The sequence below is a fragment of the Triturus cristatus genome, chromosome 6 (genome assembly GCF_964204655.1).
Source record: "Triturus cristatus chromosome 6, aTriCri1.1, whole genome shotgun sequence".
Lineage (NCBI taxonomy): Eukaryota > Metazoa > Chordata > Amphibia > Caudata > Salamandridae > Triturus > Triturus cristatus.
Genome location: NC_140589.1, coordinates 925,900,380 through 925,925,268, shown reverse-complemented (window position 1 = coordinate 925,925,268; position 24,889 = coordinate 925,900,380). Strand labels below are relative to the sequence as shown.

At 48.4% G+C, this 24,889-nt stretch overlaps 1 protein-coding gene across 2 annotated transcripts in view; it reads left to right on the top strand.

Moving 5' to 3' along the window:
- LOC146820801 (uncharacterized) overlaps nt 1–12,510 on the top strand; it is a 62,496-nt gene extending 49,986 nt beyond the window's left edge. For both annotated transcript variants that reach the window (XR_014962623.1, XM_085609292.1), the window contains exon 5: nt 12,141–12,510. Coding sequence is in view for 1 of the 2 variants with exons in the window: in XM_085609292.1 (XP_085465418.1) it covers nt 12,141–12,217 (77 nt within the window). In the remaining variant the exon portion in view is untranslated. The remainder of the gene's footprint in view (nt 1–12,140) is intronic.
- The last annotated feature ends 12,379 nt before the right edge of the window (nt 12,511–24,889 follow it).

Below are 24,889 nucleotides of genomic sequence, written 5' to 3'. Positions count from 1 at the left end.
CCTGACTGTTTATCAGCCAGGCCAGAAAGTGTGGGTGTTGGAGCCTGTGGCCCCAGCAGCTCTCCAGGACAAATGGAGTGGCCCCCATACAATTGTTGAGAAAAAGGGAGAAGTCACCTACTTGGTGGATTTGGGAACTCCCAGGAGCCCCCTTAGGGTGCTCCATGTCAACAGATTAAAGCCATATGTGGACAGGGCTGACATGGGCTTGCTCATGGCAACTGATGAGGACCAGGAGGAGGAGAGTGACCCTCTCCCTGACCTGCTCTCACAGAACCCTGATGATGGGTCAGTTGATGGTGTTGCTTTGGCAAGCAGCCTCACTGAGCATCAACAAACTGAATGCAGACAAGTTCTGCAACAGTTCAGACACATGTTTGGCCTTACCCCAAGTCAGACTTCCTGGTGCACCCATGAGGTGGACACTGGAGACAGTCTGCCTGTCAAGAGTAAAATCTACAGGCAACCTGACAATGTCAGGGAGTGTATCAGGACTGAAGTCCAGAAAATGTTGGAACTAGGTGTTATTGAGCCTTCAGATAGCCCTTGGGCTAGCCCAGTAGTCCTTGTACCTAAACTTCATACCCAAGGTGGTAAGAAAGAAATTAGGTTTTGTATTGACTACAGAGGCCTCAATGCAGTCACCAGGACTGATGCCTACCCAATACCAAGGGCAGATGAACTTATAGACACTTTGGCCTCAGCCAAGTATCTTAGTACATTTGACCTAACTGCTGGCTACTGGCAAATCAAGTTAGCTGATGATGCCAAGGCCAAAACAGCATTTTCAACCCCTGGTGGGCACTATCACTTTATGGTAATGCCCTTTGGTTTGAAGAATGCACCTGCCACTTTTCAGAGGTTGGTGAATAAAGTTCTGACTTGTATGGAAACCTATTGCTCAGCTTATCTTGATGATATTGCTGTCTTTAGTTCCACCTGGCAGAATCACCTGGTCCACCTCAGAAATGTTTTGGAGGCCCTGAAAAAAGCAGGCCTCACTATCAAGGCCCCTAAGTGCCAGATAGGGCAGAGTTAGGTTGTGTACCTGGGCAACCTTGTGGGTGGAGGCCAGGTTCAACCATTGCAGAGCAAAATCCAAACCATCATGGAATGGGTAGCTCCAACAACCCAGACACAGGTTAGAGCCTTTTTAGGCCTGACTGGGTACTATAGGAGGTTTGTTAAGGGATATGGATCTATAGTGACCCCCTTAAATGATCTGACCTCCAAGAAAATGCCAAAAAAGGTTCAGTGGACAGCTAGCTGTCAAAAGGCATTTGATGACCTCAAGCAGGCAATGTGCACTGCCCCCATCTTGCAGAGTCCAGATTACAAAAATAAGTTAATCGTTCAAACAGATGCTTCAGAGCTGGGTGTGGGAGCTGTACTGTCTCAACTTAATGATGAAGGTCAAGACCAGTCAGTAGCTTTCATAAGCAGAAGGCTGACCCCTAGAGAGAAACGTTGGTCAGCTATAGAGAGGGAGGCCTTTGCTGTGGTGTGGGCCCTGAAGAAGCTGAGGCCATATTGTGTAGGAGAGTAGGATCTGCACTTATGTTGCCCCCACTTTTTTTCTGATGTATACACTGGTTTCTGGCTATAGCCTGGCTGGGTCCCTGATAATCAGGGCCCCAGTCTCTCTGTTCTCTCTAAACGACTTGCTGTGCATATTAGATGCACTAGTGATTGGATACTGTGGTACCTTATGAGCTCCTAGTATATGGTACCTTAGGTACCTAGGGCATAGGCACTTCACAGGCCTACCAGGGGCTGCAGCATGTATAATGCCACCCCTGGGAAGCATTCTCAATCTGACACCACAGGCCTGCTACTGCAGCCTGTGTGAGTTAGTGTTAGCACTCCTCACTGAGATATAGGTTTCAATATCTCCCCATACATAATAATAATAATACTGGATTTTATACAGCGCGAACAGCTACCTCACGAGGAGGTGTCCCGGCGCTAGTAGATCACTGATAACCTTAGGCATAAAAAAATAGGAGAGCTAGCGTGGCTGGGAGAAAAGCCAGGTCTTTAGCAATTTCCTAAAGCAGGGTTCGGAGGGGGCCTGTTGGATAACTTGTGGCAGGGAGTTCCACAAAGCGGAAACGTTGGCTGAAAAGGTCCGACCGCCTAGCCGGGCCTTTTTTGCCCGCGGGATGACCAGTTGGACACGGTCATTGGATCGTAGTGCACGGCTTTGAAAGTATCTAGGAAGGCGGTTTTTCAGGTATTGTGGGCAGGAGCCATACAGAGATCTGAACCAAAGCGTCAAAGCTTTGAATTTTATCCTGTTGGCCACTGGTAGCCAATGCAGGGTTCGAAAATGCGGAGAGACTGACTGCTTGAAAGGAATTCGCAGTAACAGTCTCGCAGCCGCATTTTGAACTACCTGAAGCCTGTGAGTCAAGTATTTTGGGAGGCCCAGGTATAAACCATTGGCATAGTCCAGCCGTGAGGTGACAGTCGCGTGGACAACCGTTTTTCTACAACTCTCCGGTAAGAGCCTTAGGATTTTTCGGAGGTTTCTCAGCTTGCTAAGACAGCACCCGGCCACTTGTTGGACATGGGATGAAAAGGACAAGTTATCATCCCATCTCACTCCAAGATTTTGTGCCGAGTGACTTGGTGAAGGGGGCGGGCCCATCTCCGTGGGCCACCAGAGTTCAGGGGCGGGGGGGGGACCCTTGCTGAAGAAGATGACTTCAGTTTTATTGGCATTCAGTTTTAATTTATTAGTGTTCATCCAGTGTGCTATATCCTGGAGACAGCCTTTGAAATTTGAGAAAGAATCATGCGTCATCTCCGAGTACGGAAATACCAACTGGGTGTCGTCGGCATATGAAATTGCCTTGACACCCCAGTTGGCAATTAACGTGAACAAAGGAGCCAGGTAGATGTTGAACAGAAGGGGGCTGAGGGCCGATCCCTGCGGGACTCCACTTCCAAGAATTTTGGGTGTGGAAGAGAACGTCCCAAGTGCTACCTTCTGCGTTCTAAGTGATAGGTAGGAGTTTATCCACCCTAGTGCTCTGTCCTGAATGCCTATCTCTGCAAGCCGGCTGAGTAGGCTGGCGTGGTCCACCGTGTCGAAGGCGGCCGACAGATCCAGGAGTACCAGCATTGCTGAGTCTCCTGCATCCATCGACCACCTCACTGACTCGGCTACCTCTATGAGCGCTGTTTCTGTGCTAAAACCGGGACGGAAACCCGATTGAGTTTCATGTAGGATGTTATTGGTTTCCACAAATTTACTCAATTGTCGCTGTATAATTTTTTCCAGCATTTTTCCCGGGGCAGCAAGTAGGGATATTGGGCGGAGATTCGTAAGGTCGTCTGGGTCCCCATTGGGTTTCTTCTTTAGGGGTAGAAGAGTAGCATGCTTCCAGACGTCCGGGAAAATGCCCGAAGCAATGGAAGAATTCCAAATACATTGAAGTATCGGGGCTACCGAGTCTGCAATGGCACTCCATAGTTTAGCTGGGCAAGGGTCGTCAGGGGAGCCGGATTTGCATCGGCTAAGTTCTTGCCTTACCTCATTCAGTGGAATATGCATGAACTGGGTAAAAGTCTCTTCTAGCTCGCCTTTATTCGTTATGTCCTGCTTCACTGTTTTTGTTATTGGACCAAAAGAGTCGTAGACTTTTTTAATTTTATGATCAAAATACTCAGAAATTTGCTCACATAGCGTAGCTGTGGGTACAACCTCTCTTTCAATGCATTTTGGCTTAAAAAACGACTGTACCACTTTAAAAACTTGTTTGCTGGACTGATCTGCCTGAGAAATTGAGTCCGCATAAAAGCGCTTTTTGCTTTTCCTAATAGCTTTCCGGAATTGTTTAGAAGCTTCCTTATACACATATAAACCTATCAGCCACCCCTATGGTAGGCCCTATCAATCCTGAGGGCAGGGTGCTTGGTTTACAATCAGTCCATGATGTGGGCGCTTGATCCCACCCTTCTAGAGGGGATGACATGTAAAACGACAGAAATCTGAAAGAGCCCTGGCATCACAAAATGGATGCCACCAGCACAGACACTGGGCTGCCCTCCTGCTGCTGACTGAAACTCGCAGTGGAGTGAGCCCAGCAAAAGGCATCCTATCACAGGGAGGTGTCACCACCTTCCAGACAAGATTTAGTGTATTGGGGCTGGGTGGGTGAACTCCTAGAGTGCTTTGAAGTCCTGCACTGGGGGAGCAGTAGGCTCCTCTGTGCATATGCCAGCTCAAACCGGTTCAGGGGCTACCTGTCCCTGCTCTGGTGCGAAACTGGACAAAGGGAAGTGGGTGTAACCATCCCCTCCCCTGACCCTCCTAGAGGAGTGGTCATAGAGCTAGTCCCTCCCCTATCTTCACTATAAGATAGCAAACTTTGCCATTGCAAAACAGATAACCCTGGACGATGCTCTACAAAGAAGAATCCTGGCCCTTCGATGTTCCACTACCTTTGGGAGACAGAAGAATCTCCCTTGGAGTCAAGGAGTGACTCCCCTGCTTGGCAGGCACCAAAAACCTTAAACAAGGGTTGCAAACTTTCCCGCTCCCGCCGGAGTTCGAAATCCCTGCAGCTCCGGAAGTAGATTTCCTGACTTCTCGACGGCCATTGTGAGTCCCCAGCAGAGCTGTGGCAAGTGGACCCCACGAGTGACGAAGAACAGCAATACCTGGGGACCATGCACTATTGTCGAGTGCAAACCCTTCACGACATTCTACGAACTTTTGCATTGGACCATTTGTGGCCCAAGCCTCTGTCAGGCTTTGTAGTGAAAATCAGAGGCCTACCCCATCCTGAGGGACCGTGGGCTCCTGTGAAGCATTTCCTGAATGGGCGTCTTTGCAATCCCTTGCCCATTGGCTGGTGGGTCCCCCAAAGACTTTCTTATCAACTCAAAGGGCTTCCCTTGTTACTCCAGGCCTTCCCTCACTTACCCTTGCTGTGTGAGTCCCTCAGATCTTGCTGGTCTGCACCATCGACTTAATTCACTCCACACAAGACTTCCAGTTGCCAAAGCTTGTTGGCTCCAATCCGGTTGCCGACACAGCCATCAGCTGCAGACGTTGTGGCGCACTCCGAATCCAGCTGCTGGTCATCGTCGATCCCTCCTGGACCTCGTGAGTGAAGAGTCAAAACACCATCGACGACCTGAAATCATGCGACATCCGTGGTCAGCCATCTTCCTGGCCACCGGTCACTGGGAGCCGCTTCGTGCGCTGGGTGATCTCTGCTAAACCTGACCTCGACGGACACCCTTGGACTGCATTTCCCAGGAGGGCTTGCGACGCTGCTCATTGGCCGCAGGTGACCGCTGCAAGGGATATAAAAGTGCTCGCCGCTCCCGCTGCGCGGGAGCCGCTTCGTGCGCTGGGTGATCTCTGCTAAACCTGACCTCGACGGACACCCTTGGACTGCATTTCCCAGGAGGGCTTGCGACGCTGCTCATTGGCCGCAGGTGACCGCTGCAAGGGATATAAAAGTGCTCGCCGCTCCCGCTGCGCGGGAGCCGCTTCGTGCGCTGGGTGATCTCTGCTAAACCTGACCTCGATGGACACCCTTGGACTGCATTTCCCAGGAGGGCTTGCGACGCTGCTCATTGGCCGCAGGTGACCGCTGCAAGGGATATAAAAGCGCTCGCCGCTCCCACTGCACGGGAGCCGCTTCGTGCGCTGGGTGATCTCTGCTAAACCTGACCTCGACGGACACCCTTGGACTGCATTTCCCAGGAGGGCTTGCGACGCTGCTCATTGGCCGCAGGTGACCGCTGCAAGGGATATAAAAGTGCTCGCCGCTCCCGCTGCGCGGGAGCCGCTTCGTGCGCTGGGTGATCTCTGCTAAACCTGACCTCGACGGACACCCTTGGACTGCATTTCCCAGGAGGGCTTGCAACGCTGCTCATTGGCCGCAGGTGACCGCTGCAAGGGATATAAAAGTGCTCGCCGCTCCCGCTGCGCGGGAGCCGCTTCGTGCGCTGGGTGATCTCTGCTAAACCTGACCTCGACGGACACCCTTGGACTGCATTTCCCAGGAGGGCTTGCGACGCTGCTTATTGGCCGCAAGTGACCGCTGCAAGGGATATAAAAGTGCTCGCTGCTCCCGCTGCGCGGGACGCGCACGGGCGGGCGCCGGGCGAAGCCCGGGCCAAGGGCGGGCCCGTTTGAGCCCGTTAGAGGCCGGACGAGGCTGGGATGGGACACCCTCCGTACATCTAAGACAAAGGTCAGTGACATTGTAACAATTCTGTGCGCTAGCACACATGCGAGTGAGAAGTGTTAGTGGCTGCTGCTAAACTGCTCCATTGTAAATCCCTTTGCTACAAAATGACGGCTACGAAATCTATAGTGGGAACGCTCGACCAATTCCTGGTGAGAGTATCCTCAATACTGGACAAAGAAATTGATCTGACGGAGAAACGACTATCTCTGGGCTCTGTGGTTGACAAACACTCTTCTCTGGGATATCTAAGTAATGCCAAATCCCCGGGGCCTACCACAATAGCGAGATCAGGAAATGAGGTTATCCCGGTGTCCAGTGAGTCTGCAAACGTCTCTGTTCATGACGAGGAGTTTCTCCATTGCCTACCTCAATCTGAAGGACTAGACCTAAATTCAAGACCAAGAGTAGGTCAAGGTAATCCTAACCAAAATGACAGTGCTCCTTCCTGTGTTAAGACCCGTTCCGCCAATAACTCCATAGGAAAAAATGCAATGGCAAATAAAAGGGGAACTAATAAGAACCTGAGATCGAAGAGGAAATGCGGCGACCCGCCAAACGGTGGCCAAAAATCAAAGACTAGGCGGACAATTCCGGATGCCAACTGTATGGAGAGTCAAGTCCCTATTGGGAAATCTATCTCCGTTGCAGAAGACAAAGAAATAGTACACTCTTTCCCGACCCCATCTTTACAGCTGCGCAAGATCGAGATGTGGACTTTTGGGGAAAAATTGAATCCATCTTCTATAAAACCTGTCTTCCAATCTATGATAGGCTGGACACTATTGAAAATAGATTGGTTTGCTTAGAGTTGTCCTATGCCTCAGTACTGCCTAAGCAAAAAAATGTCGGTACTTGCCAAGAGTCTGCCACAATCCCCGCTAAATTGCCAACTCAATGCCCAACTCAACGCTCTAACACAGCGAATATCACTCCTGCCCCCATCCCGATTCTAACTAGTTCTATTCCACTAACTCTAGGGCAGGAAGTTCGGGCCCCGAGTGGGGATATCGCTAGTAACCCGTCGTATGTTAGGGGGACAGCTACCGATAAAAGCCTAGTAGGCACATTCAAAAAGAGGGATTTACCAAGTGGGCCGGTAAAAGAAAACACCAAATTACACCTCCCGCCACAGTCCTCTCCTTATGTAGTGATTCTGGCGGGGGTTAAACCACTAGATTCAGATAGAAGGGAGGATTACTGGGAATTGAAAAATAAGTGCATCTATTGGCTTAATCTAAATCGCCCCCTACCCCAGAATGTTTCAACGGAGATACTTTTTGCTAGAAGAGTGGATTGGGTAGGTCCCAAGAGCAAATCGATTAAGGGAGATTGCATTGTTATTAATTTCAGAGACAAGAGGGCAGTCAAACATATTTTCAACTGGCAGAGGTCGAATTCTAGCACACCTATCCTTTCCCTACCTTTGTCCTTTTTTTACTGTGGTCACCAACAGTCCAACTTAGATATACGTGGGCAAACAGATCCAGATAATGAAGACAGGCCATATAGCTATCAGAATGCACAGCATGGGCCTGCTAGGTCCTCCGGTTTGGAAGACTGCGATTGACGATGTCTCGGGGTTGGGGAAAAGCCACCTAGGCTAGGCAATGTTTTCCTTAAGAAAGATCATATATGCAATTGTATAAATATAAATGTACATGACAGTGATTGCTGTTATAGTAAAGAAGTAAATCTGCATATTGGATCTTTATCAACTGACATGAAACAGTCGGGGTGGTACGCCAAAAATTCATAGGTGATAAATCTGGTTGCTCGACATACTCCCCGCGTGGTGTAAGTGTTCTAGGAAAAGTTGCCAAAGTGAACTCCAAGCCCAGCATGGCCGTTAATATGAATGATAGTGTGAACCCCGCTAAGAAAGGTAGCACAAATATTCCATTAGAGAGCCCAGTTAGTAACCTGGGGGTAAGTAGGGAAAATGGTATTGTGTCAATTTTATCATGGAACATTGCAGGACTGGGCACAAAAATGTATAATCCAGACTGGATGGCCTTTTTGACAAAACATGATGTTTGCCTCTTTCAAGAGACCTGGTCAATAGACCCTATCCACTGTAATGGTTACCTAAATTTTTATGTTCCTGCGCTAAAAAGCACAAGAGGCCGCCCTTCGGGCGGATTAACCATATGGGTAAAACAAGACATGAGGTGCCATATAAAAGTAGGACTTAGATCTAGCAATGACATACTTTCAATACGAATAACCTCACAGCTTGGTCTCAAAATGGAAATTTTTAATGTGTACGCACGTGGCCTCCCGGGGGGGAAAAAATCTCCAGTAGTACAAGAACTTGAAGACACCCTGGATCTCCTCCCCTCTAATATATTACCAGTAGTAGCAGGTGATTTTAATACCACCTATGAGCCCCTTGGCCATGACATACCACAGTTTACTGTAGAGGAAGACATGAGCTGGGGAATTCCCCCCTTAGAGATTGCCCCTATAAAAAGATGGACAGATGCAGCAATCCAATTAAAAGGTCTGTGTCTTACTAATCAGCTGAGGGCCACAAACGGTAGAAGTAAGTCAGATAAACTTGCAAAGAACATCTTTGATAATGGTCGCAGGGTGAGTCGTATAGATTATCTACTTGTCAATGTAAAACTCTGGGCACATCTTATTGATATGGATGTTATTAACCGAATTGAGAGCGACCACCATCCACTAGTAGCACAATTCGACTTACCCTTTCAAGGTAGACAACTATCTCAGCAAGTGACTTATGTAGCGGATCAATTTCTGTCCAATAATCTGCGTTACTTAAAATGGGACAGGATCAAAGAAGACCCAATAACCATGATTGCATTGAATAAAGAAGTCACTGATGCTTTACAACCCTCTGGAACAATGGTAGGAAATACGAGTTTCCACCAGGCAGTGGTGGTAGCACACAACAAACTTTTTGAGGGCTTGAAAAAATATTTTGTTAAAACCACCTCCAAAAGCAGTTCCAAGCAAGGTAACACTGCGGGTTGGTATAACAATTATTGTAAGCAGGCACGAGCTGAACTTGGCAGTGCCCTAAGGTTGAAAGACGTACCTTTGGTAAGATTGGCCAGGTCCCACTATAGGAAGACACTGAAAGATGCAAAAGGGATGTGGGATAATGAAAAGTGGAAAGACCTCTTAGATGCTAGCAAGTCCAGGAATAGCAAGCAATTCTGGGACATATATAAATGGGACAGGGGGGGGCTACCAGAGCGCCCCCAGAATAATGTGGCCAAGAAGGCGTGGGTTGATCATTTTAAACCACAGTATGCAGTACCAAGTGACGAAGTAAACACAGATGTCACCTACTGCCACACCTACTATGAGGAAGCAATATTTCTTCTAAAAGATGTGGACCAGGCTTTAGATAAGGTGATTAAGGGTAAAGCTCCCGGTATGGATGGTATCCCTGCAGACGTGTTTATCGGCAACAGACCACTATGGTGCAGGTATATTATGCGCCTTGCAAATGCAATTGCACAGGGTGCTGATATCCCTGACTCGTGGAAAGGTGCAGAAATTGTCCCCGTATTTAAAAAGGGGGACAAGTCTATTGCGGCCAACTATAGGCCAATTAGCCTAATAGACTCGATGCAGAAGATTGTGGCCCGCTTATTCCTACAGAAGATCCTATTATGGATCGAGGAGCAGGATATCTTAAGTCCAATGCAGGCAGGCTTTCGTCGGAAAACAAGCACAATAGATCAAATTTTCCGATTTGTCATCCTATATTGGAAGACGGTAACTATAGGCAAGGGCGCACTATACGCGGTTTTCGTGGACCTAAAAGCGGCTTTTGATTTGGTTCCACGGAAAAAACTTTGGGAAATTTTGCGTGAAATGGGACTTGAATCAGAACTTCTTTCCGTAATCATTCGCTTCCATGAGGGTAATGTAGCTCGGGTTCGCTGGGGGGACGTGGGAGAGGTGATGGAACACTTCCCGGTTGGCAGGGGTGTGAGGCAGGGTTGTGTCTTGGCAACAACCCTGTTCTCGCTCTTTGTCAACGGGGTGGTCGACTTCCTCTCACAGACCCCCACCGATGCTCCTGTTTTGGCTGGAACCCGTGTTCCTATCCTCATGTTTGCGGATGACACGTTGATTATCTCTAAGACCCCAAGCGGTCTGCAGAAGGCACTCGGACGCTTCGAAGAATTTTGTAAAATAAGGGGATTGGTGGTCAACACTGAAAAAACTAAGTTTATGTCCTTCAACGCACATAAATCATTCAGGGGAAAAATTCTTATGAACGACTTGCCCCTGGAGGAGGTATCCTCCTTCACGTATTTGGGCATTACATTACAGAAGGATATGCGCTGGGATTCCCAAATGGACCGCGCTACACTATTACACAAACAAAAATCAGGTGCTCTTTTAACTAGTTTAAAAAGCTCATATACAAAACCAATTTCACCAGTCCTTGAAGTATATGGGACAATGGTACTGAGTTCATGCTTATACGGGTCTGAACTCTGGGGCTTTAGCAACCTGAATAAATTGACGTTGCTTGAAAATGCATTTTTACGCAAAATTACAAGCCTTCCTGCTAGCACTCCATTGCGTCCTCTACTGCTAGACTTAGGGAAAAAGCCCCTGGCTTACCTTACAAAGCTTTGTCCACTACTCTATTGGCACCGACTCTGGTGTACTGATGAACTTGCACATTACCAGAGCGGCTTCAGTGATATACTAAAAACTGATTCATCACACAACATACACTGGCTACGTAGTATTAAACTTCTTTTGGGTAGTTTAGGTTTGATCGAATTATGGAATGACCCACTAAATGCTACTTTTCCTAGTAAGGACAAGCTGAAAGCTATATACTGGGAATGGGTTTTTACGATAGAAACAACCCAAGGACTTTCTTCCCACCTAACTGGACGTTTTTTAGACCTAAAAGTTAGTCCATTGCTTGAGAGGTATTGGGATATAATAGAGAGGCCCTCGGACCGTAAGCTATACTTCCAGCTACGGGTGGGTACCCTACCGGTTGCAGAATTCACAGCGGGGTGGGGGAGTGCCCAAAACAAAAGTGACAAGTGCTATAGATGCACCGAGGTTTGTGAATCTGTAGAACACCTGCTATTTTTTTGCCCAATGTATATGATACCCCGGAAGATCTGGATAAAACCCGTTTGTAAGTTATTGGGTACAAGGAACTATCGTATAGCCTTTCGTATTCTGAGTACTGATACTGCTCCCCTTATCTGTATAGCAATGGCCAAGTTCCTAGGGTGGGCCTGGGGTATACGGGCTAAAGCCATGAGTTGCGATGGTAATGTATAGTGATCAACTGCAAATTGTATAAGTTTCACCAAATGTTAGCCCCAAGGTAGGGAATTTTAACAGTAATTTGAACATATGTGATACCCTAAATTGAGAAAATTTATGCCGATTTTAGCTTTAGCGACGGTTGTATTATGAATTTAATCCTAGTTTTATAAATTTTAGGTAATTTATATGTTGAGTAGAGAGGTGTGGCTCACTGGTTAGAGGCGGCAGACCCGTAAGCAGAGAATCGGCCAGGGACCAGGGTTCAATTCCCGACGCGGCAGGGTCGTGGACCAGGTCAAAAACGGACTCGATAATTCTCGCCGCGGTACCTACTCTAACCAGGAACACACTCGACAACTCTGGGCATTAAGCTTGCCTTATCTCTACAACGGCCCCCCACAGACGCTGGGGATGCCTGGTTTCACCTTGGAGATACCCAGAAAGGGACCATCTCACAGGGAAAACCAGGATGGGTTCCCCAGCGGTCTTCAGCGCCAGGATACTCCATGGAGTCACAGTGCGCTTTACAAGTACACCCACATTTACATGTTTCTGTGTTATGATTGTAATGTGCTTTTATGACTAAACTGTCGAATAAAGCTTATTGATTGACTTTGAACACTGTCCCTTCATTTTCAGGTCGCCTCCATCTTGAATCCACCCTTGGATTCCACCGGACACTTCTTCAGTTGACGCAAGCAGCAAGTCTTCTTTAGTCTCCATAGAAAACAGCAACGCGGCCTGACACCAAAAGACACCTATGCACCCGGCTTCCCTGGGTGAGGTAACTCGTGCAATCCAGTGCCATAGTGTGTTTTGGCCCTTGAAGTACTTACCTTGTAAGTGGCTTGCTTGTAGACTTCCTCGAAGTACCCTAAAACTTTAAAAATCAAACCGCAACTTGCACCATTATAATCAATAGGGAACCCGCAGCTGTGTTCACACACTGCGCGCGTCTCCCCTGGGTCTGTGACTTACCTGCTAACACTGCAGTAGTGAAGCCCCAGTGATTCCCCAGGCCCTAGGCTTGTAATTTTGCAAGTCGATATTCTTATACCATTTTTTTAGTATATGGTCTGGTACGCCCCTAGTGCTCCAGCCATATTTGTGCTTAACTTATTGAGAAACACTGAATTTTGAATGTGTATCTGGCTTCTAATCTCATAAAGAGATTAGTAGAGTGTGTCTAGTAATAAATACATATATATTTGATATATATACCTGTGTGATGTCCTTTCATTTGGTAATTCAAGAGATTATAAGGTAAAACAAGCTGCTTTACATTCCTCTGAAACTTAGCCTGAAGGCTGCTCTCCACAGCCACCACTAGGATAGCTTTCTTTAAACGGTTGTCTTAAACCTATCTACCATAAGAGTCGAATTGGACTGGTGCAAGGTGGCCACTATAACTAGTGATCAGCATATGCCAGGCCAACTTCTCATAGTCATTCAAATGCAACAACTGGCTGTGTCTCCTTACTTACTCAGAAGTAGTTGCGTGTGATCTCTGCCCGTCTTTGTCTCCCATCTGGTGCTGGCGCCACTCCTGCTGCGTTGGGCTCTGGCTCAGCAATTGCATTATCATCGTCCTCTGAGTCCGTTAATTCAACTTTTGTGCCTTTCTTAGTGGCAAGGTTGCGCAGCATAGCACAAGTTGCAATGATTTTGCAGCAGATGATGGGTGTGTACTGACGGGCGCCTCCGCTTTTGTGGAGGCAGCGATACCTGCTTTTCAATAGTCCAAACGTGCGCTCCACTACGTTGCGTGTTGTCTTGTGTGCCACATTGTATCGTCTCTCACTCGGGGTTGATGGGTTTAGGTGGGGAGTGAGGATAAATGACCGCACAGCATAAGCGCTATCGCCTAGGTGAGAAAGAGAGTGCCATTAATTACAAACACCGACACATTAATCTGCTGTATCCATCAGGGTGTGTCACAATGATTTACCTAGCAGGTATCCTTCTCCAAATTCTCCTGCAGCCAGGCGTGTGTAGATCCCACTGTCCTGGAACATGTAGGAGTCGTGGGTGCTCCCTGGAAATTTGACCACAATGTCGGTGATTATGTTGGCTGCATCGCAGATTACCTGCACATTTATGGAGTGGGTGGATTTTTGGTTTCTGTAGATATACTCAGTGGCTGTAGGTGGGCAGATTGGAATGTGTGTCCCATCAATGCACCCTATGACATGCGGGAACTGTGCCATTTGGTAAAAGTCTGTCTTGGTTTTCAGCAGTTCCGCCTGTGTGTTTGGGAAGCTTATGTAGTGATGCATTCTCTGCATCATGGTGTCCAGGAACTTCTTGAAGAAACGGGACAGGCAACTCTGTTACACCCCACCTACCGCAGCTATCACCCCCTGGTAACTGCCAGATGCAAGTAGGTGTAGTCTACAGAGCACCTGCACATGTGGTGGTATGGCGTGCGCCCGTGTTGTTGGATGATCCAGGAGTGGGTGCAAGTCCCTTATCAGGTCCATGATGGTTTGGGGGTGTAGCCTGTACCTTTAATGGCTCTCAGCCTCAGTCAGTTGGAAGAGTGTGATGCGCTGTCTGTAAACGCGCTCCTCCCGTCTCCAGATCCTCACTCCTGCTGCCTGTAGCCGTAGCCGCCTTGCAATTACACAGAAGGCCGCCATAGTGATCACACTGTTGCATTTTGGGATTGCTTATATACACTTCACCTGATTACCACCTGCTTTCATTCAGTGTTAATTACCGACTCCTAAATACCGAATTTCATGAAATTCGGTATTACCGACTTTTCCTACATCTCTTTTATCGTTTTTACCGTTTCTTATTTACCAATTCGGTAAATTAGGAAGCGGTAATTCCGATTCGGTGAATTAGGAATTGGTAATAAGGAATCGGTATTTACCAATTTACCGATTCCTTCCCTACATCGCACATGCCTATATACCGGTCGGTAACGGTGAAATTTACCGAATTTCACTGTTACCGACCGGTATTTGGCCACCTACATCGGGCCCTTAGTTGTCTACGGAAGAAGGATGCTTTTTCATCAAAAATGTGTTTTTTGTATGTGGATCTAGCTAATCTGAGGAGTGCCAGATTTGAGGGAGAGGGATGGTGTCTCCATGTTCTTTCCGTCAGTCTAAGTGAACGTCTTTCATTGTTGAGTTCAGAATTAAACCACAAATTGGAAGGGATACTGCTTTGGTTTTTGAGTTTGTGCGGGGCCAATTGGTCAAGGATCACAGTGACAGCTTTATTAAAGTGTTCGGTAAGCTCATTTACGTTTTGCGAGGGAGGAGTGAGTAGAAGTTGAGCTTGGAGTTTAGACTCAAGTAGACCAGGGGGATACGTTTTAGATTTCTAGTCCATTTCTTAGGTTTGTTGATTTTGGTGGGGGGGGGAATTAGCGTTGTAGCAAGGGTGAACAGAATGAGGTGGTGATCAGACCAGTCGATGGGGATGATATTAGTCAGGGAGGCCAGAACTTTATTGGTAATAATGGCGTCCAGGATGGCTCCTTTGATGTGAGTCGGTGACTGGCATAGTTGTTTGAGGTCATTGATCTCAAGTAGATTAGTGAGGAGGGAGATTGTGGGATCATCGTTCCAGTGGAGGTTTAGATCACCAAGGAAGAGATTTTTTGAGTTAGATAATGAGGATTGTGTCAGAAGCTTGGATAATTCATCAATGAAGGGATGAGGGTCTCCAGGAGGGTGATAGATGTTATGTAGATGAATTGGGAGGGAACCTTGTGTTTTTAATTCAGCTTCCAGGTATTCGAAGGAGGAGTGGCCAGAATTACTGACAAGGGATAGCTGAAGTTCATTTTTAAAGATAATGGCTAGACCTCCCCCAACTCTGTCGTGTCTGTCTTTTCTAAGGATGGAGTATCCGTGGGGGAAGAGTAGGTCAAGTACGCTCGTTGAGTGGTCATTGAGCCAGGTTTCCATGAGAAACGCTATGTCAATAGATTCACTCAGGATAGTTTCAGAAATTTCAGTGGCATGCCGGACGGCAGAACGACAGTTAACTAGCATACATGCAAGGGGCTTGGGGTTGCTTTTGGGGGAGGGCAGCAGTGGATAGCAGTGAGTTGAGGAGGCTTTCTGGGGGAGACGGGAGAGGAGGGGATTCTGTTAGTCCCTAGAATAACAGGGATGTGGGAGTAGGGGAGTGGAGGATTGGTGATTGATGAAATAGGAAGGTAGCAGTTGCATAGGTCGGAAAGGTCAGACGGGGAGAGATGGTTCAAGGTGTGCCGAGACCTATGCATACGGCAGCGGAGAGGGGTCGTTCTCCAATGATTGTAGTTAGTGGTGGGGTATTTTCGGGAGAGTGGGGGGAGATTGCATGGTTAGGGAGGGTTCTAGATCTGAGGAAGATAAAATCGAGAGAGTTCAGTCGTCAAATTAGAGAGATCACGTTCTATGTTGCGCAGGCTCTGGGCTATTGGGTAGTCGGAAGGTTAGGAACAGTTTTGTCAAGAAGGAGAGACAGAGTGTTGAAGTGGTGCTCAAAGATGGTAAGGTAGAATTCCGTGGCTTGTATGAGGATGTTACCCGTTTTGAAGATGGAGATATTAATTTTGCCAGGAAAAGCTGGGGAGGGAGAAGTGGATATTTTAAATCCATACGGGATTTTAGTTGAGTTAGTAACTAGGAGATGTCGTAGGAATATGCTTTTCCATTTGGAAGGGCGTTTGGAATAGAAGATGTAGTTGGTTTTAATGGGGGAGGTGCGGCTGAGGTAGTTATCAACAATGAGTGTTTCAGGGTTTCGGATGAAGAGTTTATACTTAAAGTTTTTCTTTGCATTTTTATAGAGATTTCGGGGGTAAAGAATGGTCCATGAGTTGGGGCCATGTTTGGAGAGAGTAGTGTCCCAGAGGGTGTGGGCGAAGTTGTGTGGGGGCATGTTGGGCCTAAGAATGATGAGTAGAGAGTAGGAAGAGGGCAGTTCGGGTAAAGAGGGTAGAGCAGGGGGGGACTGTTGAGTCCGGGGCAGGAAAGTTTGCAGTGGAGGATCGTGCAGGGTGGAGGGAATATTATGAGGATTGTGTGAGTGGAGGGGGAAACCTGGGTGGAGTAGTAGGTCGAGAGTGAGGTCACTACTGGAGATGTGATATGGGGAGAGTTGAGAAGGAGACAAGGGGGGGATATTGAAATCAAAGAGGGCACGTGTAGAGAGGGGGGTCAGAAATAAGGGGGCGAGGGAGGGGACAGGCCAGAAAGTTCCGTGGGAGATGGAGGAAGAGTAACAATCATAAGGGCATCAGAAAGAGAGGGGAATCTATGAAAGGAGAGGGGAGGGGGGGGTCTGTGTTAAGGGGGTACAGAAGGGGCAGTGGTTAGGGATGATGAGTAAAAGAGCATTCACAGGCAAAGATAATGGTGTAAATTACAGGCATAGAAATCCTTAAAATTACAGTCAAGGGCCAAGTAAGTCATTGAACGATGAGATGGTATTCTGAATATTCAGTAGACAGAGCAGAGTAAAAAATACTGGCATATTGAATAAATGAGAATTACAATTAGAGGGCATGGTGGATTATAAACGATGCGATAGTCTTCAGATGTTGTAACAGAAAGTTAAGTAATTGAGCGGTAGTAATAAACAGCAAAATAGAGCAAATCGAGATAATCAATGACAGTGCTTAGGAGGGCGTGGTTGGTCTCATTAGGTTTGAAAATATAGGAAAAGAGGGTAATACAACAGGAGTAATTGAACAGGAATAATAAACAGCAAATTAGAGCAAATCGATATAATCAACGACAGTGTTTAGGAGGGCGTGGTTGGGCTCATTGGATTTGAAAATACAGGAAATATAAATAAATAAAGATTACATTGGAGGGCCTAGTGGGTCATCAGCAGTGAGATGATATTCAGAGTTGCGACAAAAAGATTACATAGATTAACCAGGATTGTTGTTGGCAGTGAGAACCAAGGGGGGGGGGGAAGCAAGTCAAGCCACCAGCAATAACCAGGCAGCTAGGGGGAAACTACAAAGAACAAGGAGCGGACATCCCCAGAGATTCTGAGCAGATCTCCGTGTCTCAGGCTCATAACAAGGGACAGAGCGGAGGAAGGGAATGGAAGCCACAGTGGTGGGAGCCGGGAAAGGACGATGAGCCCTGTTGGACCAGCCTCTACCGTAGCTTAGGAAAATGTCAGAATGTATGCAAGATCTGTGAGGTGTAGGATGGTCTGGTAACTCCTGGGTGATACTTATTGCAGTGCAGAGCATGTCTGGCTTCCTAGTTGAAATTTCCTCTCTGTGTCCTCACCACCCTACAAGGCTGCTTGCATATATGTTTTATTTACTTAATTTTTTAACACAGTTTAAAAATTAGACCTTAACAGGTAACGGGGCCCTTTATTCCACTGCCACCCTTTGACACTGCTAGCTGACATTAAAACAGGTATTCTTAAAATATTGCCTGTGCCCTCTATGCCTTGAGAAACCACTTCAACTTTTCAGACAAGGTCAGGCGGTACAGAATCTTTCTGGAGATTAATCATGTCACCAAAAATGTTTAAAAGCTTAACATCTGCAGAAGCGAATTGCAGCAAAAATATCTTCATTGACCCTGAAAAGTTGGCTCAGCTTTTTCGCATCAATCGCCCTTAGGATTGCAATGCGTCACTGGCCTAAAATTTGCACTCAAAATCTGCAATTAATGTTATGATGGGAAACACATAAAAAATTACAAAATGAAACTAGGCAAGCTGTAAGAAACGTTTTGTTTGTGACATGGTATTTGCACAAGTGCACCTCTAATTAACTGGGCGCTATAATGGGTCAGTGTCCCGGCTATGTTTAATAGTGCCCGAGAGGTATTTTTCATCCGCTTCTGATTTTGTTGTGCAGTTCTGATACATTGTATGGTATTTGTGGATTCAGGTGTGCCATTGTTATGGCCTAACAACACTGTCCAGAGTGGTAATTGCAGAATAGGCCGGACCGGGGAATTCCTTAGCTTCTTACATGGTGGAGAGAGACAAGTGCACCTGAGAGGGCTCAGGGAAGTCCACTCCAGTCAGAAGCTGGGAAGAGCTTGAAACCAAAACGGAGAAAGCGTTGTAATGTACACTGTGGTAGTGATGAGAACAGAAAGGAGCATTTCTGATTCCATGTCAGGGGTAGAGGATGTGGCATAATGGTCACAGCTGCCCACTTTGGAATGGGGGAACCGGGTCCAGCTTAGAGTCTCGGGGTCGGCTCAAAAACCTGTGATTCTGGGCAAATCACGTCATCCGCCCGTGCCTATCAAGCAAATCAATGTGCCCCAGGGTAACATAACTGGTGCTCATGTAAACCACTATAATAATCTGAAGAAAAAAAAAAGGGTGAAGACGTGATGGAGAGTAAAGGTGAAGGGAGTAGCCTGGGCCTCCTGGGCCATAATCCAGAGAAGAAAATAAACTTCCAAGTAGTCAGCAGTGCCAAATCAGGATGTGGTTGGAGCAACTAGAGTAAGTGGGTGGAGCCACTGGTGGAAGTGGGTGGAGCCGAGGGAAGTGGGTGTGGCCTCCCTAAAAACTTTGAGCACCTGCACTTCATATTTTACAAATTAAGCACTGCTCTTTTCAGGTCGGTGTGAGGGTAGGGAACAGCTCACACAGCAGCAGCCAAGGCTGCGGGAGGGCTCGAGAACAAGCGACAGGAGAAATAGCTGCATACAGGAGGAGTTTAGAAATGCCGGTGGGTCCGGTGAACAGCTCACACAGCAGCAGCCGAGGTTGCAGGAGGGCTCAGGAACAAGCGACGGGCAAGAGTGCAGAATAGCCGGTGGGTCATCGTCGAGCAGCAGGGGAAGGACGCCGGAGTGGTGCACATCCACAGACGGAGAGTCATTGGGTCAAGCAAAGAAATTAGCCCGCCTGCGGAGCACCGTCCGGCCACAGTCCAGGCCCTCGGAAGAGGCACAACTCCGAGGGAATTCAATGCCGCTGTCCGGGACCCCGGCAGAAGCACAGCTCTAAGGGAGTTCGATCCAAGCACATAGTGACCACACCGTCATCCGCTTCATTCAACACGCATGCACAGACGTCACCCAAGGATTACACTGACAATTTCATTGTGGGTGAAGAACTGCTGCAGGTTTATTTCATACAACATAAGTATGACAATAAATGGGTTATCTTACGGGCGATCCAGGGCAAGCAGCCCCTCGCTGCTCCGCCCGCCTGGTGAGCCGGCACGCACGGTGGGTCGATGCCCGGCAGTGCGGCACATATTTATTTTCAGATCATCCACTGGGTCACGTGATCTGTTTCCTACTCCCGCCCCTTCTGACAGGGGCGGAGCGTGTTGTGGCACACCCCCGGTTGGTCAGGCCCCCCAACCGCCCGAAGGACTAACGGGGCGCCGTCGCGGTCTTCCCAGAACCCCCTTCGGCTCGTGGATCTTGGCTCGGGCACCCTTACTGTGCCGGACAGGGGTACCCTTACTGTACCGCCTGTCGCAGAGGTACCCTTACTGTACCCGTCTGCCTCCAGATCGCCCTGTAACTCCGCCTGCAACGCAAAAGAAAAACATTAAAACATTCCAATAACGCGCTGTCTCTGCCACGCAGGGTAAGCGGAAAGGGTGGGAATACGCGTGTCCGGGCAGGAGCGGCGCGCAGGAAGCAGAGGAGGAACTGGGCGAGAGGGACGCCTATGTAGGGGGGGGCTAGCCTCGCCCCCCTAACGGCCCACCTCCACCTGCACACTCATTGGGAGATCTCCTCCCTGGGCGCAGCCTCGCGCGCGAGGCAGAAGAAGGGGGAGGGGGAAGGCTGCGACGGGCGGCCACTAGAGAGCTGCCCTGCTGATGTCCCACTGCGTGGGACGCGGGCAGCGGCATAGTGACCACACCGTCATCCGCTTCATTCAACACGCATGCACAGACGTCACCCAAGGATTACACTGACAATTTCATTGTGGGTGAAGAACTGCTGCAGGTTTATTTCATACAACATAAGTATGACGATAAATGGGTTATCTTACGGGCGATTCAGGGCAAGCAGCCCCTCGCTGCTCCGCCCGCCTGGTGAGCCGGCACGCACGGTGGGTCGATGCCCGGCAGTGCGGCACATATTTATTTTCAGATCATCCACTGGGTCACGTGATCTGTATCCTACTCCCGCCCCTTCTGACAGGGGCGGAGCGTGTTGTGGCACACCCCCGGTTGGGCAGGCCCCCCAACCGCCCGAAGGACTAACGGGGCGCCGTCGCGGTCTTCCCAGAACCCCCTTCGGCTCGTGGACCTTGGCTCGGGCACCCTTACTGTGCCGGACAGGGGTACCCTTACTGTACCGACTGTCGCAGAGGTACCCTTACTGTACCCGTCTGCCTCCAGATCGCCCTGTAACTCCGCCACAGCTCTGGGGAGGCTACCGTCGCTGCCAGAGCCCCCCCTTCCTCCCTTTGCTGTTATATGTGCCCTGCCCCTGCGAGCCAGCTTATAATGGGCTAAATTGGGGTCCTGTTCTGTAACCCGTAAAAGACGGCATTAATTTGCAACATTACTCAGAAGCCCAGGGCAGACGAACAAAGGATGTCTGTTGGCCCCACTGCCGTAAGCTTAGACGTGACTGGTGTTCCTAACCTTCTAAGCGATGCCACAGCAGATCATCCTAACGTAATTATGGGAAGATCTAGCACCTGCATATGGAGCCAGAAATGAACCATAGCTGAATTCTTCAATCCATCGATTCCCTTCATATCCTAGCACGAAGGTTTTAATTTCCACTCTATCTACAAAGGTGATGTATTGATAACGTCATGGTTCCTGAGTTGCTGCGGCTACTGCGAGGATTGCATGATTTCTCGGCTGGGCAAAACCTTTTTAACGCAACTGCTAATCGGACGCCTTTATCATGACTCCCAATATGACTGACTGAGCTGCCGAAGAATACATCTCTCAGCTCGGGGACCCACATTTGTGAATGTTTCCCAACTCCCTGGCTCCAAGAAAGGCTGAGCGAGAAGAGCAACACCTAAATCTGTTTCTCACGCTGGGAAATATGGCATTGGTAACAAGGCATAGGTGAATTAGGCACTTATGGACCTGCAATCTTATTAAGATTTTTCAATTGGCCAAATTAAGTGCCTTCCTGGCTTGTAATTGTGTTCCCAACAGCTACAGCACACAAGCAGGGTGAAGGTAGCGTGTGAGTCAGCCACTTTACCTACGTATATAAACACAAGCTGACATCACGGGTATATAAATTTGCTTCCTTTCACATGGTATTATCCTATTGTTTACTGCAAACTGACCCATATCTTAGCAACATCTCCTCGTTTTTGCCTTTCTACGGGCAGGAGCGGCGCGCAGGAAGCAGAGGAGGAACTGGGCGAGAGGGACGCCTATGTAGGGGGGGGCTAGCCTCGCCCCCCTAACGGCCCACCTCCACCTGCACACTCATTGGGAGATCTCCTCCCTGGGCGCGGCCTCGCGCGCGAGGCAGAAGAAGGGGGAGGGGGAAGGCTGCGACGGGCGGCCACTAGAGAGCTGCCCTGCTGATGTCCCACTGCGTGGGACGCGGGCAGCGGCAGACTCTGAGCGATCATGAGTTACCCCTAAATCCAACGTTGGCTGTCTGCACCGGGCAGGCAGGACATTCCTTTGGCCCTGTGAGATGAAGCAGCGCCCACTTTCCTTGGCTGTGAGTCACAGACCTGCATATGCTTCCCACAGAAGCACACTGTCCAGGCGTAGAAGCAGGCTGAGAGAGGTCTTACATGCGATGTGTCGTTGTTGAAATCTGTTGGCAGTCTGTCTCCCTCAGCACTCTCTGCCAGCACGTTTGTCCCACATCTGCGGAGAGAGCTGTGCATCCAGGTCTGTCAAATGTAGGCACCTGGTAATTATGTGCTTCACTGCGATGCTAGGCTTTGCTATGCGTTTTGTTGTCAGATGCTTTAAATAACCTACAAGCTCACCTTTCTTAAGCCAGGGCTGAAAGTTAGGGTTTCACGTCCCTCCTTTAATGCGAGAGGATGCAGTGCTAGGGCCAGAGCTGTTGATGGTGAACAAGGGAACAACTTTGATTCTCGGCATTAGGCCAATGCCCTGTGATTCTTGGCACATCTACTTAATCTACCCTCTGCCTAAAAATTAAGTGCCTTGTATGAGGTAATTAGCGCTCGTGTAAAGCGCCCTAGTACATTCAGGTCGAGCTCGCTCTTTATAAATGGCCAAATAAATGCTCAGTTGTTTGCACTGGCCTATCCTTCAGTGCCCGTTTATCTTGCAACTGCTAGGAAAGGCCCATGGAAGTGCAGGTGGCGGGCAGGTATTAATTGATGTTAATTAATTACTAGCTGCATTAAGCCACAAAGTATATTGAATTTTAAACTTGCATAGAGGGCTGATGTTAGTGATGCTTTATAATGACCCCTATGCGAAGAATTTTTGCAGGTGGCTCTAGCGGCCAGCCTTAATCGTACACTGACCACTCAAGACCCAGCGGGTATGGTTTGTAATTCAGATCCAGATTTCAAGGTGCACAGTACCTACAACTCTGGATTTACGTCAGGTTGAACTGGCCTAGGAGGGCAATAAGGCTATTGCGCTAAACTCACCAGTTTTGTCCCCGTACTGTCAAGATCATCTTTCTGGTGCCTGAAGGGCTGCTCTGATAGGTCAATAAGTGGATATATCGTTCAGAGGTGTGCGGGCCAATTGTTCAGGGTTGTTGAGGCTTTTCATTCCTCTCCTATTAGGACACACATTGCCTTTAAGAAGACTTGAAGGCAGGCAGGCTACCATTTCTTGTAAACGCCGAGACAGCAGCCCATGACTGGTTAAAACCTTCCCTATTAGTAAATTCCTGCTATAAACACACTCCATGTCCATGAATTAGTGTAAAAGGCCATTTATTAGGACAGCTTGCAAACACTTAATTTGAATTTTGTTAGCATTTAAACAATAACATCAAACTTTATAAATATGACATTCCCACACCTCCTGTAACACCTCACACCAACTTTCATCCCCAAACCCTCATGCCTTGTTTCATTCTTCCCTCTTCCACTCCCTGAGCCCCTTCCATATATCCAGACTCAACTTCATTTTCCTACCAAGCACCCTCCACTGAAACTCTTTTCCTGCTCGATGAAAAAGTGCACACCATCTTTCGTCACGTGTGCTCATTCTCCCCCCCACCCGATGGTATTTTACTGCCCTCGCAAAGCCCCATCAACAGTAATCGCTCCTGCACCAGATGTTTTTGTGCCACAACTGGCTCATCAAATCCATCAGCTCCATCATGTAATATGCATTTCCCATTTGCAAAAGGTGCAACTCGTTATCTTGAAAAAGACACTGCTCCTTCTCCCTTTTTCCCCCTTCCAGGTTCGCCCTAATGTTCCTTGCCATGCAAACAACTGTCTTGACCCGTTTGAGTTTCCAACGAGCTTTAGACAATGCTGCATGTTTCTAAGCCCCCTACATACCCTGCACATCACAAATTCAATCCATGCTAGACATGTCCCAGAAATGTTCGCTTTGATTGCCTCCAAATCCCACTGCATATGTTGCAGCAGTGTCAAGCCTGACAATTGAACAAGATTATTTTGGCCCAGATGAATAAGGATCATGTCCGGGCAACGCCTCTGCGGAATCAGCCTTGTCAACCAAGGCAACAAGTTACCCCAACACATCCCCCCCTTTACCCACCATAGCACCTCATGCCGGCTGCTGTGCAATCCCAGGTTCCGTCCGTATACTTGCTGGTCTACATACTTTGCTGTCCAGTGCACAAACGCTCCATAATCCAGGTCAACTGTCTTGGTCCATGGACTGCTCACACACCCTACATTAGTAGAAAAAGCAATTAGCTCTGGTGACATACCTCAGACCACCCGCCCATCCCCCGGTAAAACCCCACCACTGCCCGACATAGCACCAGCAGCACCTCGATCTCCACCTGCCAATATGATGAATCTAGCCTCAGTCCCACCCAAAGTGCGCCAGACCAATCCGAAAGGAATGCACCCCAAAAACAGCTGGACCCTTCCCCAGGCAGTGCAGCGCCATACACAGGACTGCCAACTTTGAAAAGCTGTCACCCAGCTATCCTTCTCATGACAAAAAAACACCCTCTGCCACTGACCAGGCTAAACCTGAAAGCTTAGCCATTGCTGCACAAGGCACACCTCCAAAATCCCACCTCACACAACCATTCCCACTTCCCTGTACCCTGCTGATCCATCTTAGAAGGCTGCAAACAAATGCCCATCATCCCGGTCCAAACGCACTACCTCAGGCAGCACCCCCAACTCCTGTGCCTGCCTTTAAAGCTCAGATACACGGAAAAAAGAAACATCCAAATCATGCATAGACGGACAACAGACACTTCAAAATGATCATAACAAAAAGCAGGCAACACCGCCAGCAATTCTTGCTTCCCTAACGCTGACCC